Below are 19,948 nucleotides of genomic sequence, written 5' to 3' on the forward strand. Positions count from 1 at the left end.
TGGTTGCGTCTAGCCATCCTAATGGGCGCCGGGCCTGACAGTTAACACAACTGCAAGAAAGACCTTTTCATAAAGCATGAATGGACTATGTATTAATTCTCAACGTACAAACCAAATAATTTTTAGTTACGTCAACACACACCAAGTATGAAAATTAATAAAAAATATTGTCATATTACTGCACGGTTAATGCTGTAATAACTATACTTGCCGGTGTTCAGAAACAAATAATAGTTTGGTACTTATGTATTGATAGAAAGTCCTGTGTTTACAATACCAGGTTAATCAACACGACCTAACCTAACCAAAACATCACCAACTCGATGAAAGTATGAAATCGTTTAGGTTAGGTAATTTGATAATAATTATATAAGTACCAATAATACTTATTTTTATTTAGAAATTCGCATTTATTTTTAAATAAAATTGAATTAAACGAAAATTATTTTTAATCTATGTCAAAATCTAAGCGTATACTGCCAATGAAGCACAGACGTGTTTATGAATAATAAATTAATAAACCCCAAGTTAATAACGCCCTATACAAAGATATTGCAACATTTCATTGTAACCCACGTGTCAATTTCAGTTTAATGTTACAAGTATAAACATTCTAATGTTTAAGATTTCGAATTGTTTGTATATTGTATCACATTATCCCACAAACAAAGCCAACGTCTACATAACTAGTTCATCATTACTAAAAAGTAACATTGAATCAGTGATAAATCGTGAAACTTTTTTACACTCATTTTAACTACCAAAATTATTCTCAAAGACATCTCAAAAGAAATACATAATTTATGTGCATCATTGGCAGTTTTAAAAGTAATGATAAAAACCCAATTCATATAATGGATTTCGCTAACTTTTCAATTGATTCGTTTAGATTTTCAGATCTATCCTAACAAATATTCCAATCACACATCGATGTCATTGTACAAACAGTATAAAATAACATCCAGAAACAACATCAAATCATATAATAGCGCGCAACCGTAAGACCGGCTCCGCACTGTGCATCGATTCGTACAAATATCTGAGACTCAATGAGCAGCATGTCTCATATTATCCACGTAGAACTCCATCGACATAATTATGAATCAACGCATCGCGCGAAGTTGGCGTAACACAAAGTACAACTCGTGTGCAATGCAGATTGGCCTAATGGTGCTTTCAAACTTTTTACTAGTGTCGTAAAAATAGTGACATGTTAACATTATGTCTTCTTCAAAAGGTTATTATTTCATAAAATAGAACCTATTATGTAGTTATATTTTCAGTTCATTTTACTAATACAGTGCTCTCTCAAGCATTTTCATAATAATCACCGGTGTTTTCGTTTAATGATCTTTCACAATATATTTTGTTGTAATCTATAATACTTGGAAGGTGAAAGCTCTATATGTTGGTAAAACGAAACATATTAACCTTGGTTAGACAAATAAACTTAGATCATGTATAATAAAACTGCATTTTAACCTTAAAATATACTGATTCATTTTAATTCGAAGCTTAGTTAGTCAAGCAAGTTAATGAAATCAGTACACAAAAATAAGAAACGATGTATTTATATTTAACACTATTATAATATAAACAGTGTGTTCACAAACGGACCCGATATTTACGATCATAAACAATGACAATCCTAGCAATCATAGAATTGAATGCAATTTCAGCATATATTTTTTAACGCAGCAGAAAATGAATTCAGAACAAAAATCCAGCTGTCAGATACTATTAGAAAATAGTTGACTGAAAATATTAGTTATAGTAGGTATTGTATTTTAAATGAAATAAAACGTATTTGAAGAAACCTTCATACGATAGCTTCTCAATATAAGTTTCTGTAGTAGCGTCTTTCTGCAAACAATCTGAAAATTAAAACAAAATGAAATTATTGAAGAGTGCCTATTTTACATGTTTAATCACACCCGGACAGTGATAACTCATTTTTAAGATGTAAAAGAGGAAGGATTAACTATAAACGACCCATGTTATGGGTTATGTTATTGGTTTAATTCACAAAGAAATGCAGTGTGTAATTCAAAATAGGTACCTAGTCATTCAGTGAATGATGTTCAATCGAGATTATCCTGGAAGATGAGCCTCGTGTATCCGGGATTGCCCTCCAGTGGGGTGGCGCAGAAGGGACAGATGGCACGGAAGCCATTGGTTCCGTGTGGGATGTCCACAATCGCCCAATATCTGAAAATAGTTATCAAACAAAAAAATGATATTTTTTATTTACCAACATAAACTAAACTGGGCATGAGTAAATCTTTTTTCTATTAATCCTATTAGTCACTGAATAATAGTATTCGTGTCTTTGGGGAAACTCTTCACTAGAAAACACAGCAGAAATATATGAAAAATTGAAAGGAAGAACTACTAGAACTGATCATTAAATTAGCTGCAAGTTGCTTAACATTGTTAATTCATTTGTAACTTGACTCTTTTATCTTCCCCATCTGTCAAAAACCACATGAATTCTAACACAATTATAAATTATTAAATGTGCCGATTTTGTCAAGATAAACCCTGGAATTTTAATTTGTCAAGACTGGATGGTATTATTTTATTAATTACTACGTACATCAACCATTTTGAACAAGAAACACAGTGGACTTATACTGAAACCAAAACATTGCCATAATGCAAATCTAGTTATAAACAATAGGACTAATAAATACTACATACTGATATTACTCCTGTGAAAGAACAGACCGTGTCAATTATTATACATTACTCGACAGTTAATAGAAACATTTGATGAAAAAATAATGCACAACATAATTTGTACGTAACGTCAAACATTAATAATATATTATGTACATCAAAAAAGTTGCCACGCATATGCACAAATGTACAAAATATAAAAGTATCCATTCGTTATAGTACAAATTATCTGGGTATTCAGCGAATTGTTGGTGTTGAAAATAAAAGTTATTATGAGAATTCATTAGACTCACTTGACTGTTTTCTCAGTGGCCATGTGACCGCAGGGGTTGAAGGCGTAGGTAGGGGGGCCGCTGTCTACGTAGAAGGCGGGCTCAAGCCCCATGCAGACGCGCACCACACGCCCCAGGCACAGGCACATCGGGCAGCGACGTATTCCCGGCTCTTTGTCTTGTCCCCAATCGTGGTGACCTAACAGCAAATAATGCATAACACGATTAGTTATTCAGTTTATCTTAATATCGACACCTTCAGGTGTTGGATCGATGGGCCGGTGCGCTCGAAGAGTTCTTGTACGTGATCCGGCGTATGACAACGCGCTGCGTGCATGGCAGGGGTGATGGACCTCCTATTCCAAGGGCTGACAAACGCATTTGTTTTTTCCTAATATGAAGTGGCACATGGAGATAACCAGATTGACTCCAGACCATTGGACCATCAGTTCTTAACCGAACACGGTGATTTTGCCTCCAAGCTCTGTCAGATTGGCCTAATAGAATTTCCGCTTGCTTATGTGGCGAATTGCAGGATGCCGACCACATCCTCTGGGAGTGTCCCCATATGTCGGTTGAAAGGGAAGAGCTTCTCAAGTCGGTCTGACCTCAGTTGAACAGTTGAAAGAATAATTGTTAGTAGAAAATTACCTTGTACGTGCCCACAGGTGAGGTAGACATAGGGCTGGTTAAGCTGCTCGGAGGGATGCGCGGCGTGCGCTGGGTTTTGCGTGGCGGGCTTGCGCGGGATCACCAGCGTGTTGAGACCCACTGGACACTGGGGCCGACCCGCGTTTATCTCATCCACCAGTTTCTCTAGATCACGTTTCGTCTGCAAATGAATAAATTCGATTTACATAAAATCCAGAAAACGACTTCCCGGTTGGTTTATTTTTGCAGATGCGATTACATACTATCCCAAGTACAGCAAAATACCATACGTGCATGTCCACTATTACTACATCTGGCATTAATCTGCGAGTGAATATCTTAAAGTATTTTTAGCTGTGTATGCTGCAGGAGAAAGCTCGCTTGAACATAATAATATAATGGTTATGAAACAAAGTTTTTGTTTTTCTTATGAAATGTATTTATCATTCGGTATTCACTGCATAAAATGTTTTCAACATGTGTTTTCTTGACACGGTGGTAGAGCTCTTTTTTTAATGGATTTGACAATAATTTTATTATAATTGTAATATTACATAATTTTTAATTTAATTTTTGGTGACCCTTACAACCCAGTGCATAAGAGACTGGCTTCTTCTTATGGGGTTTCCGGATCCCATTACCGGTTAAGTCGCAGCACATACTTATACATATAATATGATTTTCTCAAATTCTGTGACATGTTCACTATTAATTGTAATTAGGCCTCATGGCCAGAAATGACAAATAAAAATTAAAACTCACCATGTGTGGTAAAATAATTATATGTGATAGATATTAGATTACAGGTATCCCTCATTCAACGCAACCTGGCGAGTGCGAATTCGCAATATCTTGATCGATTTTTAATATTTTTTTGTCCTGCAATTGTTTCAATATGTGCCACATGACAGGAATCTTCATAATCAGTGGAATCACGTACATACGAAAGAAAAAATCATTTTCGCCCTCATATAATAAAGTGCGGGTGGGAGTGAAACAACAGTAAACCAATACGCTGCAACGTGTATCAGAATGAATGTTATTTTTTCAATTTAGGTATGTTATGGGTGTTGAAAATTAAGTATTTATGCATGTTTGTTTTTGTTAAATTTTCATACGGGACTACCTGGTACAGCAAAATGGTCACGTCAAGTGTGCTACCCTGGGTCAGTTTTATTTTCAATTTCAATCTCCCCAGGAAAACATATCATAATAATAATATTATTATATGACTACAACAGTGTTTCCCAACGTGGGGCTATTTGAATGTTTTGGGGGGCAACGTGCAAATCATTAACATTTGGTACATTTCTTTGTTAAAAAACTTATTTTCGAAAATATTTTTTTATAATAGCAACTATGACTGCGAGAAAATTACTGTTGCCATTTCCATCATAATATTTAGTTGAATGCGGCGCTTTAGCACTGTAAATGATTTGTTACTGAAAAAAAAAGAAATTGTTTTGATATCACAAACTGTGGAGATTAAAATTGATCAAATTAGTACCTCACATAAAAACTCTTTACAGCTCACATCAAGCACAAGGATCGCACTAATTTTCTTCCGAGTTGTACATCTAATATAATATACATAGGTACTTATTTCTTCTTCTTCTTCCTTACTTACGAAAGTTAAATTAAAAATAGTATTGCCTATGTGCATTTTTTATTTGAAGCAATTCATTTTTTTCCAGAATTTGTTAGTTAACTATGAAATTCTGATGGAGGGGTGGCATGGAGATTTTTGAAGCGTTGAAGTTGTGCATGGCACAAATTAGGTTGGGAAACACTGGACTACAATGTTGTTACTATACACTTATACACACATGCTGTTCAACTGTTCACACCAGATCTATCTATTTTTCAATAACGGCATCCCAACTTACTGGAGAATGCTGAAGGCCTTGTGCACTCCGCCAAAGCAGAGTGGCTCCACAGAGATCGATCATGGTGCCGTCGAGCAGGACATTGGACTCGGCCGGCACGGGATCGCCCTTCTGCTGGGCGGATCTGGACTCCCGCAGTTCAAAGACTGCACCGCCCACACTCGCCTCTCTCCACAGTCCGCAGACCGCCTGTCCGCCGCAGAAGGGCCCCCGGGGGTGCATTATTAACACACCATTCGTGGTCAATCCGTCTATTTCATGGTTCTCTGTCCATTTTGTGGCTTTTTCCTGTAAGAAAAACACATTAACTTGCAGTAATATAGATAATTAAATGGCACTATGTATTTATAACTTGACATATATTGACGCTGAACTCTTAGGTGTCGGTTACATACAATCGGGCGTGCGATATAATACAACATAATCAAATACGGCAGAGTACACTGGATTTACCCAGGTGCTGTGCCCGCCCGCCTCGTAATTCAAAGCGCACAGGTGTAATTTTGCTTCTCAGCGCTGAAAAAACTACTTATTCACAAGCGAAAGGGGCGCTGGGGTCTTTAATTTAGCCGTCTGCAGGAGTGTCGTCAACAAGTGCGCGCTAATAATATTTTCAAAGTCTTTGCAAATTATTAATAATATTAAAATAATTATTATGTGAGTATGTGATTAATAATTCTGATAATAAAATATTATATTATTCCATTATGAATCTGGAGCGAGCAATAATAGCTGACAAAGGATATAAATTATAATAACACTTCTTCAGCCATGCCAATAAACAATATTATAGGCGAAGAGGTGTAACGCCGGACATGGCGATGGCGTGGGGCGCACAGTTGCCCAGATAGGCTTTGTCGCTTATAGTTCGCATAAAATTTTATCTCTTATTAATATGATTCTTTTAAAACAGATTTTTGTGAATAGTAAATATATTTCAGTTATCAAATCTTTAGAGGTTTTTTTCAAAAAGCAATGTCAAAGAAAATATCTAAGGATTGTAATATTATTAACAGTATAAATTACAAAAAAATGAAGTGATGTCATAAATTGCTTTATTATGCTATTTTACTGATTACAGCTGTTTAATGGTAGCGAAAAAATGTAAACAAACATGATACGTATAACAAGCTATGAGGAAACTAGTGAAAGCTCACATTTCCCAGTGTCAAAAAATTTATGACTCGCAAATATCCATGTAATCTTATTGTGCATTCTTACAATTACGTAAGCGGGATATTACGAATTGTTTCGGGCAACTGGTGGACAGCAATAGATTCATAATGCATCGATATTTTGACATGCGAAGGGTAGTAATATGTTCAATAAACGCAAGATTAAATCGAGGAATGAACCATCCACTCGGGTCGACAAAGACATTTCCCAGCACTTTTTGAAAATCAGTCATACTTTGGAAGTTTGTGAGGTGGATGAGCGGTGGAGGAGTGAAGAACTGAAGTCAGAAGTTGATGTAGATTGCGTGTATATTTGTGAGTTCGGCAGAAGTAAAGTGATACAGTTATACAATGGTGAGACGTAGGTATTATTTTACTTTACTTATCTTTGAGTAGATTCGAAGAGACTTTACGAGTCATTTATTTCGGAGAGACTGATTTGTTCCCTCACAATAAATTTTTACTGAACCCGCCACGATGGAAAATGCTTACCTCAGTATTTGGTGAGAAAATACATTTTAAATATAATAAACTTTTAATAAATATCGCTGAGGTAAACAAAGTAGATGTAGTGTAGTAGAGTAGAGTAAATGAATAACATTATTTGAAAGCGGTTCATATGTCATGGATTCTGCTGACACTGCATGGTTCTCGCGGAACCATGGACAGCCACAATACAAACAAGTCTCTTCTTACCCCAAGGAAAATATTTCTAGAAGAGTCGAATCCGGCGGCATAGATCCGGCACGTAGCCTGCTCGTCTCGGTCGGCGAGGATGCGACAGGCGAAGCGGGAGATGGTGCTCTGAAGCACCTTGGCGTCTCCCGTCTTGTCGCCCGCCACCGTGTCCATCACCACAAAGTCTATAGGAGACTCGGACGATCTGCCAATCTGGAACAAAAGAAGAAGACAATGTTATTTCAAATGTGTAGATTTTTTACTACCCAAATGTTAGATTAAGGCTGTACCTCAGTTGAGGCACGGTCTAAAAAGATTGTGGCTAGGCGATGCGCGGATTGCGGGTCGCGGGTGCAAATGACGCATGCCAAACGAAATATAATTTGTCATATAAATCCAACATACGTCAATTTTATGTTCTGTTTATTGTTCTATTAGTAACAATAATAATATATTCATTGACATGTTTTCTTTTTAAAGTAAATGGGTAACGTTTTTAGTCATCTTTACACGATTTAAGAATTAATACGCCCGTCGCCATTACGAAACAAAGTGACGTGTTTCCAACTCGACGTTCTCTCTCAGAATGCGAGCGAGTCCAAAATTTCATCGTGCCTATAGTTGAAAATTATTTGCCGTTTCACTGATGTATCACCTTAATGATAAAATTGTATTCAGGATCTTTGAAATGAAACAACGTGTTCGACATCCGCCATCAAGACTTAAATGGAAGTGATTTATTTCTTTTCATAGACAAGTTTAGTTTCAATCAACAAGTTTATGTATCTATATAATAGATGTCGTCAGACATAAGAAATGACATTTTGAGCATATTACCAACACCAAAGAATGTAAGGCAAACGAAATTGACCGAAAATGGTGATATTTTTACTCACTTTCCAAAAGTATTAGGATTTATAATGCATCCATATCAGGTAAAAGGGTGTGCGAGATATAATTAAAAATACTTATAAATTCACTAGTAGGAATGAACTAACATTCCACATTTTGATGAACTCTTTGAAAATGCAAAGACACTATTGACATTGTGTAGGTACTGTTTCAATAAATTATTATGTGTAGTCCAGTATATTTCAATCTAACGGATTACACACTTTAATATTTTGGAGGTAAAATGATTACCTGAAATCGTTTAGTTCATACCTTGCCTTGTGGTCCAGTGCATAAGGCATTGGGCTCTCATCCGGAGGCTCCGGGTTCGATCCCGGTGAGGTCACAGTGTATTTATGTGGTATTCTCAAAGCCTGGGTGTTAATGTGATCATTTCGCTTCTACTACTGTGCTACTGTTTCACTGCACTACTGTCTTGGGCCTCATGGCATGTCATAGTTTTATCTATTAAATACAATAAAATATAATATAACAAAAAAAATCTTAAGTTAGTACAGTATAAATCTATTTAAGTACTTACTATGATTTTGAAAAAAAAACACATGTATATCTTAATCTGAGATTGTCAGCACATAAGATGTAAAGAAAATGCAGGAACATCAGATCTGAGACTCTTGACCAGTGGTTCTCATGTGCGGCCCTGGTTTATAGAATTATAGAATAATATTTCAAAAATTTATTTATGAAATTGGTTGAATACACAATTGTCATGACTCGTCTTAAATTACTTTCCACGCTCAAATGATACATAAAGTGTTTTTGTGATGAGATCATGACATATTGTGTGAAATAGTCCGTTTCTGAGAATAAAGTCAATTCAAAGAATTGGCAACAGTTATTGCTTTATTAATAATGTCGATTTTTCCTACTACTGTATACTGTGAAAGATCATTCAGTGTAATGCACTTCATAAAAAAACAAATATTGAAGCCAGTTGACAGATGTAAACTTAGAAGCAGCCGTGCGGCTCGCATTGGAAAAAAAGAGTATTGAGGAATTTTTAATTGCATTATTTTTAAATAAATAGAATCATTTTGTTAATAAATAAAATTAAGCTTTAATTTTTTCAATCACAAACAAAAGTGAAATTTGGTGCGGCCACCAGACGTTTCCATAGAACTGTCAATGTCAATTATGCGGCCACGGTTAAATTTCATGTGAGAACCACTGCTCTAGACAGTAAAAAATAAAATTGATTGCTCAAGGAAGTTAAAAAAACCAATGATCTCGAATCCGACTAGGAAATGAAAAATTCTAATTAGCCATTCATATACCACAGTGATCAATTATTATTTACACCCGAAGATTCGTAAAAATAGAAAGACTTTTTTTTTAAATTCTATCATAGCTCACAATATTTATGTCAATTAACCTCTCTACTTAACCGATCCAACTGAGATATAACTGAAAACACATTATTTCCTACTAAATAGCGAGTGATCCTTTAAGAGCGTACTTCAGTGAAACGGCAAATAATTTTCAACAGTAGGTGCGACGAAATATCGCACTCGTCGCCAATCGGAGCCGACAGTCGAGGTGTGCGCACGTTGATTTGTTTTGTCATGGCGTCGGATGAATATATTCTTAAATCGTGTAAAGATGACTAAAAAACATTACGTATGTACTTGAAAAAGAAAACATGATAATGAATATACTATTATTATTAGTAATATAACAATAAATATAACATTAAATGGACGCATGTTGAATTTTTATGACAAATTATATTTCGTTCGGCACGCGTCATTTGCACAATCCGCGCATCGCCTGGCCACGATCTTTTTAGACCATGCCTCAACTGAAGTTAAGCCCTAAGTTTCATTAATTTTGTAGATACCTATATCTTTCTGGGACAATAAAGAGAGAGAAAAAAGAAAATGCGTTGTCATGAGGTATTACTTTTGTTTATGATAGGTATCCCAACATTAAACTTGTATCTATGAGAAGTATGCAAACAGACACGCCATTACATCTCATCTCCGCAAACGTAAAAAAAATAGAATTGAAATTTAAAAAAGCGACCGACCGTCATTGAAAGGTTAGCGACCCCTGCCCTGAGGCCGCAGCGCTGATACACTTGCCCGCGCTCGGTTTTTTTCACTCCTCAACAACAATAATAATAAATTATATTATTTTGTAGAATGTTTGTTGATAAAAACCCGCGCATGAAACTGTGTATCAAGTTACCAAACAACAAGCGATTATTATTAAATTAGTATTTTCTAGATGGAAAAAAAAACTGTGCGAGGCGTGCGAAATCAAAGGTTGCCCACGCCCCACACGAAAAACGCTATTACATTTTTTTTATTTCGCTAGTTTTGAGAAATGACGCCTCACATTATCAATAATCATACAAATAGTCACTGCACCTTTCTAATAGAATAATCCACTAGGTACTTAATAATATGAGAGAGATTCATATTTAGTATTCCCCAAATACTAGTCATATTCAAATAAGTACCGCGAATCAGTGAATAACAATATGATATAATATAGAGATCCTAAGAATTAACAAGAACTTTTACGACGACAGAATACAGATCCTCTTCAATATGATAAATAATTGAAAGGTTCAAAGGTAAAGAGATCCAAGTTCATAATATATTATAATATACGATGAGGGATACGGTACGTTCCGTATTTGCGGAATTGTCGTAATTCACTGTATATAGTCAGGTATTTTCATATTTTTAAACGAAATCAAAACCACAAAGGAATGCGGGAAAATATTCCAAGGAAATATGTTGAAAAATACTTTCTTCTATAGAGATCCTAAATGTATAAAATTGAAGCAAACGTGCTCTATCTAGTCTACTGATTAAGTTAGCTACAAGTGACTTGCATTGCACGTCCATTGGAATAAAACTTCACAATAATTTTATGCTACTATGCCATTTCAATATATAATCAGTTTCACCAATGAGTTTATTTATTTATTTATTACGTACATGATTATAATATTATGTGTAGATATTATTCCAAAGGAAGCCTTGGATACTGTATACTTAAATTTGACAGCAATTCGACAAATTTTATGCATCTCATATATTTCAAATTCGTCCTGTCGAAAGATATACCCTTGTCAATTTTATATAGGCAGCCAAAATACATATTATAATCACGCAAAACACCGTGAAATGCGTACGTAGGTTACGCAAACAAAGCAACAGGCTTCAAACCATAACGCGAGTCACCATTTTGTTTTTGGGGCAACCAATAGAAGAGAATTAAATAATGAAATTGTTACCAATACAACTACACGTACATTACGTATCATTCAATTCGAAAATTACTGATTATTACAATTCATATGTATTTTTAGATGCTTATAACAAGGTTTATATAATTATTATACCTAAGTATTAGAATGAAACATATTTATTCAATAAACATATTTTGGCATTTTTTAATCTTTTATCTCTCATAACACGAATCCATACGAGATCCCTAATTCGTTCGATGACAATATATACCTACGTCTTAAAATAATATAATACCTAATCAGTGAATTTGGCAAATTAATTTACTCCAAGGTACTTAAATCTGTGTACGGAAGAAAAAGCAAAATAAGTCTAAAATCACTACATTTCGGGAGAGCCAAAAGAAGTTTAATTAGTGTACAACTTTGTATGGAAACTTATAAATGCATACACTCGCTCCCTTTCTCCTTAATGATACAAAGTATAATATTACTTTGAGCATATTTAACTAGTTTTTCATTCTCATCAGATTTGTCTCATTTTTGCTTTCGCATACAGAAATGCGCGGTTGTAAATTCTATATAAATATTTTCAGTGTCCTGTAAAAGAGGCCTTTGTTTTTAAGACAGAAAATTATCTACATATTATTATATCTACAGAGAAACATGTTTAGGTATATCTCTTATATTATTTTATTAGTGTTTTTATACGCGCAGAAATAATTTACATACAAGTCAGACCAAAAGAATCAAAATTAGATACGCGGCTTTAAATCATAACATACGTTACGTTACATTTAGGCTTGTAGAAAATACGAAGTGCCAAAAGAGCGTAAGGGTAAACATTTTGATATAAAAAAAAACATGTTATTTATGGGATTATATTGGTTGGAATGTCATCTTCAGCGACCCAAAAGTGCATCAGCAAGATGTATTCCATATAGTTTTTGTTAGGATAGCTTTAAAAAATAAGTGAAGAAACTAATAAAAATCTTAGATATTCTCTCCTGTAAAGCGGTAACGTGTCGGCTTATAATGTCGTTGGTCCCGGGTTTGAAATCCAGGTCTGGTAAATTTACCTATTGTTTTTTGCAATGTATGTTTGGACCCAGAGTATGGACATAATAGGTTGAGCAAGTGGTCAACATTATCAGGCATGGCCGGTTTCATTATGGTTTTGAAAAGAAAGCATAATTATTCCTGGCTTATGTGAAAGTAGTTTTTTTTACATAAACTACGAGGAAGCCTGTGTCGTCGTATCACTGTTTTCGTAATACACTCATATAAATGAGAGCAATGGAAGATGTGAATCCTCGTGCTTTAAACTGATACGTAGTTCACGTTACCGTCGCGCAGTAGACTCTGCCCAAAAGATGTCCATTTTAACGACAAATGTGAAACGGGTTATTTATTTGTGACAATGAAAGACTGTGCTATTGTCTCATTTGTAACTAGGGATCCCGAGCTATTTTCGATACCTATGAATCCCGGGATTGGTAAACATAATCCCGAAGATTTCGGGATTGATTTTTTATCAATTTTTATGGAAAATAAAATAAAAACGAAAATATAACAGAAAAAATACTTTTAATAATAAATAACTTCATTAGAAATAAACTGAGTTTGAATGAAGTTTGATTTATAACCATAAGTTGCCGATTCATTTTATTTTTTCACATAAATTAATAAAAACGAGAAAGATTGGAAAAAACAATGCTTCGCGCTTTCTACAAAGTAATTCCACCATGACTTCATACGTTTTACGGCAGTTTCATATTTGGCTGACTAATTAGATTTATGAAGCGGAAAGGCCACACACCACGATTTGCTTTACAATGTTAAATCTCGCTAACCCATTCATTAAGTCTTTACTATCAGAAACAGCAATCTCATATTAAATTCACATTATTATTTATATTACAATATTATTTACTCCATTAAACTTATGTATTTTCAAGATTGAACGTACACAATATTAACAATAAAAATGTCTTAAATAGTATAAATAATACTAGATTTATTTTTGAACGATTTTATCAATGTTATTTGTAAAATATAAAAAAATATATATTAACTATGGAAAAAATGCCAGTCCCGGGATCCCGGGATTGTCAAATTGTAATCCCGAAATCCCGGAATTGGATTCCCTATTTGTACGCATCAGTGTCCACAGCAAAATATAATACGTTTGTTCAAGTTGAAGAATGACAATGAGAGAGAGAGAGAGTGATAGATCACCGCCTCGGGGCGAACTGCCGATTCTAACCCCTCAGACATTATCTGCCTACGACTGTCAAGTAGAAACAAGCTAGAAAGAAACATACATAATTAATTATTTTAAATGAAGTATCTGATTTTAGAGTTACAATAATGTAAAAAAACTACAAATGCAGATATCGCAAGCAAATAAAAATAATATTATACGGGTGTATGTCGCTCGCGTGTAGTCGCCAGTGCAGTGCTCCCGCTTGGGATCGAAAAGCAGGTTAAGGGGGGTCACTCCTCTCCGCTGATAAGTGGATACGGTCACTGATAAAAGAGTGATGATACCGAGACAGCGGTCGGAATAGGGTTGCCAAAAATGTAGCCAATAAGTATTAGTGTTGGAAATATTAAGTGGACGTTAGAAGTGGAGCACGCGACCACACACATATCGCTACATGGAAGCAACGGTGGGATAAGTAAAAAAGCTAGTTAATTGAACTTTAATGTTTGTTTCATAAAAGTACAGTAGTTAACCATTATTAACAGTGGTGTATTTTAGTTATTCCACCGTTGCTTTGAAGTTACAGGACAATTTTAATAAATGCAACAGCGGCATTTTTTCTTTTAAAAAAGGTACCTATTACAGTTTAAAAAAAAACTCAGTTATTCATTATGCAAGTATAGCTTTCAGCAGTCGATTGGCATACTTATTTCAAAATTGACTTTTTCACTTTATCTCACCGTTGATTTCAGATAGCGATATGTCTAAGGAAGAACCGTGAGAAAAAAGACAGATTGCAACTTTAAATTATTAGAGAGGCCGGAAGAGGAAGAAGATATCAATCATTCAGATTCCAGATTCTTATCAGTGTATTAATATTTATTTTAACTTGGCAGAAGGATGTGTAATTAAAATTATAGTCGAACAACTTAAACTTGAAAGTGCTGCACATCTATATGATTTCTTCTAGTTCGAACCAATTAAACAGGGCGAATAAGATTATTTTTACGGTTCATACATTCGGCAATAACTCATAAGACATCGGAAAGCTGAATCGGACATGCTATCCTTGTCTTTTGACGTATAGAACATTGTACCTACATAACTTTGGAGTATGTAACATCCATAAATCTGTCAATCAAATAATAATATTGAAAATATGCGAAGTAAACGAAAAAATACTTTAGTAATTACTAGTGGCAAAGATACAGTACCAAAAAAATATTAATTATTAACTTAAACTTTAAAAATAGTGAAGTACTAGAATTAATTAAACATAATATTAATGTAAGGACCACGCCCGTACATGCTGAAAATACTACGCGAGGAACTATATAGCGACGCCTATTAATACTACTGCAATGGCAACCACTCGATTATATGAAAGTATTCGCTGAGTTTTCCATACTTAGAAAAGTGTGTAAAAACTATAGCGCCGCGATAATTTTTTTTTTCTTCTGTAAGACCCCTCACCTTAACCTGTACAGTGTACATCGACCTGACTAAATCAAATAAATCTGAACAAATTACCGCGTGTCCCTACATTATACGATAATATACCTACAGTTTTCGCCATTAGGTATATGGACCACATCGCTGTCTGGCATGTAATTTTTCGAGTAACAAAAAAAAGCAACGTTCAAAACATATTTTTATTTAAAACGTATGTAATATTGAAATACAATAACTAGGTAATTAATTACCTACCTAAATTATTTATTTTTATCCTTTTCGCAAAATTGTCTACATGATATAATATCTATGCATGCGATTACTTTTACGTTACAAACAATGACATTGCGTTGTCCGGATTTATAAAGACTAATATAAAATTAATAATAACCTTTGTAGTAAAAAGATATTATGTTGGCAACCCTGCTGTTAATTGCATACAAGGACAATAGAATGTACACATTATATTGCACTCGTGCAAAGTTCGAGAGCCGATGAGATGACCCATTAACGACATAAACGAACTTCCTACGATCCCTGATAAGTAATGGGAGTTTTAGTATCTATGTAGATTGTAGTGTTACATTACTACTATTCACGTACCTACCTAATTGAGAGTATCTGTATATGCATGTAAAGTATAATGCCGGGTCCACACTGGCAACATGTCGCCGGCAACCTCGTTAAATTTTACGATAAGTATGTAAAATAGTAAGTAAAGTAAAATTTCTTAAGCAATTATGATAATTATCGTCAAATTTAACGAGGTTGCCGGCGACATGTTGCCAGTGTGGACCCGGCATAATACCTACATACATATTCAATAAAAGCAGTGAATGTGGAGTGTGGATTGGATTGTCGTTTAGGGACTAGGGAAAGCTGGACGGAATTTTCAATGTCAGGATTACCATAATGGCATTTATCTATCCCGGGATTTCGAGATTAGAAAAACATCAGTGAACATTTTTTGTATATTGACTGTCTGATACAATGCCGATTATACACTGGTCGTGGTACTGAATTACGATGGTAGTGCTAGTTATTGATTGTCTTAAATGCAATGCGGTAACTTGTTATAGCAATAAATGAACATTTTCGCTAGCATATTTTATTTAATTATTATATTTTTGTTTATATTATATTTTGTTAATACTTATTTAAATAACCACAGCATGCCCTTTTTAAACAATCGTATGACTAATCCCGGAATCGTGATCAAGGAATGGAGCAAGATCCCGGGATTACAAACCCCATAATCGACAAAAGTAGACAATTTTTAAGTTTTCATAACTTGTTATGTGTTATAACCCCCGCACTTTTGAGCCTATCTTTGTATTATCATCAAGTATTAATAAGCAGAATAATGAATGTCTGGAATGCATTTGATAAAGATTTGATTTATCGCACCATTGTTCTTATCAATAAATGACTGAAGGACTGTGATACAATGCGTCTTTATCGCTCATTGTTTCAAACTTCTATCTAACGGATATGGTTTTTATAGTTATCCACTTTTCTTATCAAACTGAATGTCTGAGAATGCTATGCGTAATATTAATGTTTGTTTTATATAGAATCAAAATAACTTTTTCAATTCAGTTTTAACTCAACCAGAAAGACGCATCGACTGCATTAAATCACTGTATGAAATTAGACTGTAAACAAGTTATTGTCTAAAAACTCTAAAACATAATCTACCTTCTAATAAAGCCAGTCTAAATATAAAAGGTGTTTATATGAAGTTGATCCCGCCGTTCCATAACATACCTATGGTGTTTTGGACGAAGATATGTATAATGGCATACAATAGATATTTTCAAGAGGTTTACAATTTATTTGGTGCAATCCATGATCATTTATAAAACTTGGTATTCACCACCTATTATTAACATTCCTTTACGATACGTATTTCGCTCACGTGGAAGTGTGAGTACCCAAAATTACGTTCATATTAAACCGGCTGTGTTAATAATGTTGGTAAAACAAAGCAACGGACCAACGCACTGAATGTACCAGGTTTAATTTCCGACTGGGTCAAATTTTACGACGCAAGTGTCTACATGCCAGTGTTGCCATATTTTCAAAGTAGAATTATAGTACGGAGCCTCCAAAATTATAGTATTTGGGGAAAAAATACAGTACGCGTTGTCATCTGTTGAGAAATGTATAGGTTTTTTGTTTCTCAGAAAAAAAATAACAGAATTTGAGAAACTCCGAGACCCCTTTTTATTTAGGGTACCTCTACCTCTCGGACCAAAAATGCTTCACGAAGAATTCAAAAAATTTCATTTTAAACCAAAATCAAGGATTTTTTTTATGTTTTTCGAGCTATTTTCTAAGTTCTCCAAATCTTCTTATACTGCGAAATTATAGTACGTTGCACCAATTTATCGAACGGAAATATCGAAATTTTAATACTTTTTACATATTTTTTCCGATATCTAAAATTATAGTATTTTGGGCGTACTATACCTGTTTTATATCATACACAGTACGCGGACCAAAATTATAGTACAAATACTATAATTATAGTATGGTTGGCAGCACTGCTACATGCAGTAAATGCATTCAATGTTATCCTGTGCACACGCTATGCCTGTTTGGTTTATTTATTTATTATTTTTTAAGCGTGTCGGTAAATGTTTACAAATACGAGGAAACAATGAATTGTACACACTTAACATTGTTATTTGAAATAATGGCGATAAGATAAAGAATTTTTTACTCCGAACAGCCGATATATTTGAGTCATGCGAATACGATACTTATCGTATTAATAAACAACGTACATGATAATATTGTGATTATTGTGAAATTAGGTACTAACTATTAAATTTACTAAGTGGAATTTTGGATATTCGGTATATAAAACTAGAAACGTGTAAAATAGTAAAAGATGTATATATTGTGTTTATATTGATAAAACAAGCTTATTTTAAAAACGAGCTTTTCAATGTAGGTACCAGTGGCGAAAACTCCATGCAAAGCGATTATTTAAAGCCTAACTTCTTAATAAAAAATAATTTAATTTGCCAACGACATCTGTAATCATCTAAATAAATACAGATTACAGCACGTTAGTGTTAGTGTAATCGGTCTTTAACATTTTTTCTGATTATTAGCCGAGAAAAGTGATGTTTTCTGTATGGACTTTATGTCAGGTGACTTCAGGATGTCTGGAGCATTGTATACAAAACGAATGGAAACGTTGCTGGTTGCAATAACTTTTGATTATTATATTTTAAATTTTTGTAATCAATATGTAACTGTTTGTTTCCTTAATGAATAAAAAAAGGCTCTAATGCGCTAGTCTAAATCTTTATTAAAATAATTAATATTTAGATAATTTAAAAAAAAAATTCTATGGCATTCAATTACTTACAATACCTACTTAGATTGTTTTTAAAAACGAAAAAATATTTTATCGAATAATTTTTGATGTTTACCTACTTTAATAATGTCTTCTACTTATTTTAGTAATTACCAGTCATTAGTGCTAGATTATGGACAATCATGCTTGCCTTTTAACATAACGTTTATTCAACAGAATCCATATCATACAATTATTATGAGAAATAATACAAAAAATGTGTATTTAATAATGAAAGGGGATAATATCGATTGTTGATATTATGTACCCGTAAAATGTTCATTTTGAGAAACCTTGTTTTAACCACACTCTGGTAATTATCCTTTCATGTCACCACAGCGTGCGTTTGTTTTCTACACAAGTAATTGTGTATAGGTACATATTATTCTCTTTCCTCGCCTATCGAAGGACGGAGACCAGACAATACAAAACTATTAAAATGACAAAACTGCTGCATCAGAGTTTAGTTGATTCAAGTTAATAAAATTAAGAATTGATACTACTTATAGATTGACCAAAATACCTAGTCTCTCACAAGATTTACACGTTCACGACGTTTTGGTTCGGAAATCCAATTGAAAAATACCAAGATCTATTTTGATATCGTCTACAATCACGTGTGGTCTATAAACGGTTAATAATGAACCTAAAACACGACCTTTTGAAAACCGCAGTTTTTGGTTTGGATTTTTTTTGCGAACCAAAATAATTTCCGTGAAGTAAAATGGCATTTTCCACGCAATTTCGTCCCACGTTGAACTGCCATACTCCAACAAAAATTGTTTACGTAGTTGTTATAATTGGAGCGATGCATTAATACAATGTTTCTCAAAATTGCCTAAGTAGTACCCCTTTAGACACAGGGTTTAGTCGCGTCTCCACTTTTGACTGCGAATTAGCATGTGCCTAATCGTTTTTATATGAATGAAAATTTTCACATCAGCCTCAGATTCAAAACCTTTTGCTCTTCTTGTCTGCCACGCGAAATGGTTCCTCTCAGAATTGGATGTGAACTATTTTAAAATGTTTTATTTTGTGTGTCAACACATTTATACACAATATTACCGTTTTCATATTACTTTCCTATTTAAAAAAAACAGTAAATACGTTAAGGTAAAATTATAGTGTCGTACCTACTAGGAATACTTAGTAACGTAGATAGTACGCGGACCAAAATTATAGTACCTAATGCTAGGTAGGTATAGGAGTTAAATTTACGAATGAAAAGTTCAACTGCCTGCCCCACGTTGGGCGCCATAATGTCACAGCAATATTATGTAGGTCTGATGCCTAATATGCCGATAGACACTTTTAATAACGTACCTAACGGACCAAAATTATGGTAATGGTGGGTATAGGAATTAAATTTACGAATAAAAAGTGCAACTGCTTACCCAGCCTGCCCCAGGGCGCCACAATGTCACACAGCAATAGTAATGTAGGTCTGATATGCCGATATACATTTGAG

General features: G+C 34.2%; 1 protein-coding gene across 1 annotated transcript in view; it reads right to left on the reverse strand.

Moving 5' to 3' along the window:
* Nucleotides 1-1,280: 1,280 nt before the first annotated feature.
* The window catches only part of Pli (E3 ubiquitin-protein ligase pellino), a 71,205-nt gene continuing 52,537 nt past the window's right edge, over nucleotides 1,281-19,948 (reverse strand). Inside the window, exons 4-9 of the mRNA XM_085947914.1 lie at nucleotides 7,360-7,554; nucleotides 5,489-5,776; nucleotides 3,603-3,783; nucleotides 2,973-3,150; nucleotides 2,060-2,208; nucleotides 1,281-1,874 (exon numbers count right to left, since the gene is read on the reverse strand). Coding sequence (XP_085804040.1) covers nucleotides 2,082-2,208; nucleotides 2,973-3,150; nucleotides 3,603-3,783; nucleotides 5,489-5,776; nucleotides 7,360-7,554 — 969 coding nt within the window. The 3' untranslated portion in view covers nucleotides 1,281-1,874; nucleotides 2,060-2,081. The remainder of the gene's footprint in view (nucleotides 1,875-2,059; nucleotides 2,209-2,972; nucleotides 3,151-3,602; nucleotides 3,784-5,488; nucleotides 5,777-7,359; nucleotides 7,555-19,948) is intronic.

Source organism: Rhyacophila brunnea, unplaced genomic scaffold, assembly GCF_057557595.1.
Source record: "Rhyacophila brunnea isolate RB1 unplaced genomic scaffold, BYU_Rbru_1.0 scaffold_20, whole genome shotgun sequence".
Classification (NCBI taxonomy): domain Eukaryota; kingdom Metazoa; phylum Arthropoda; class Insecta; order Trichoptera; family Rhyacophilidae; genus Rhyacophila; species Rhyacophila brunnea.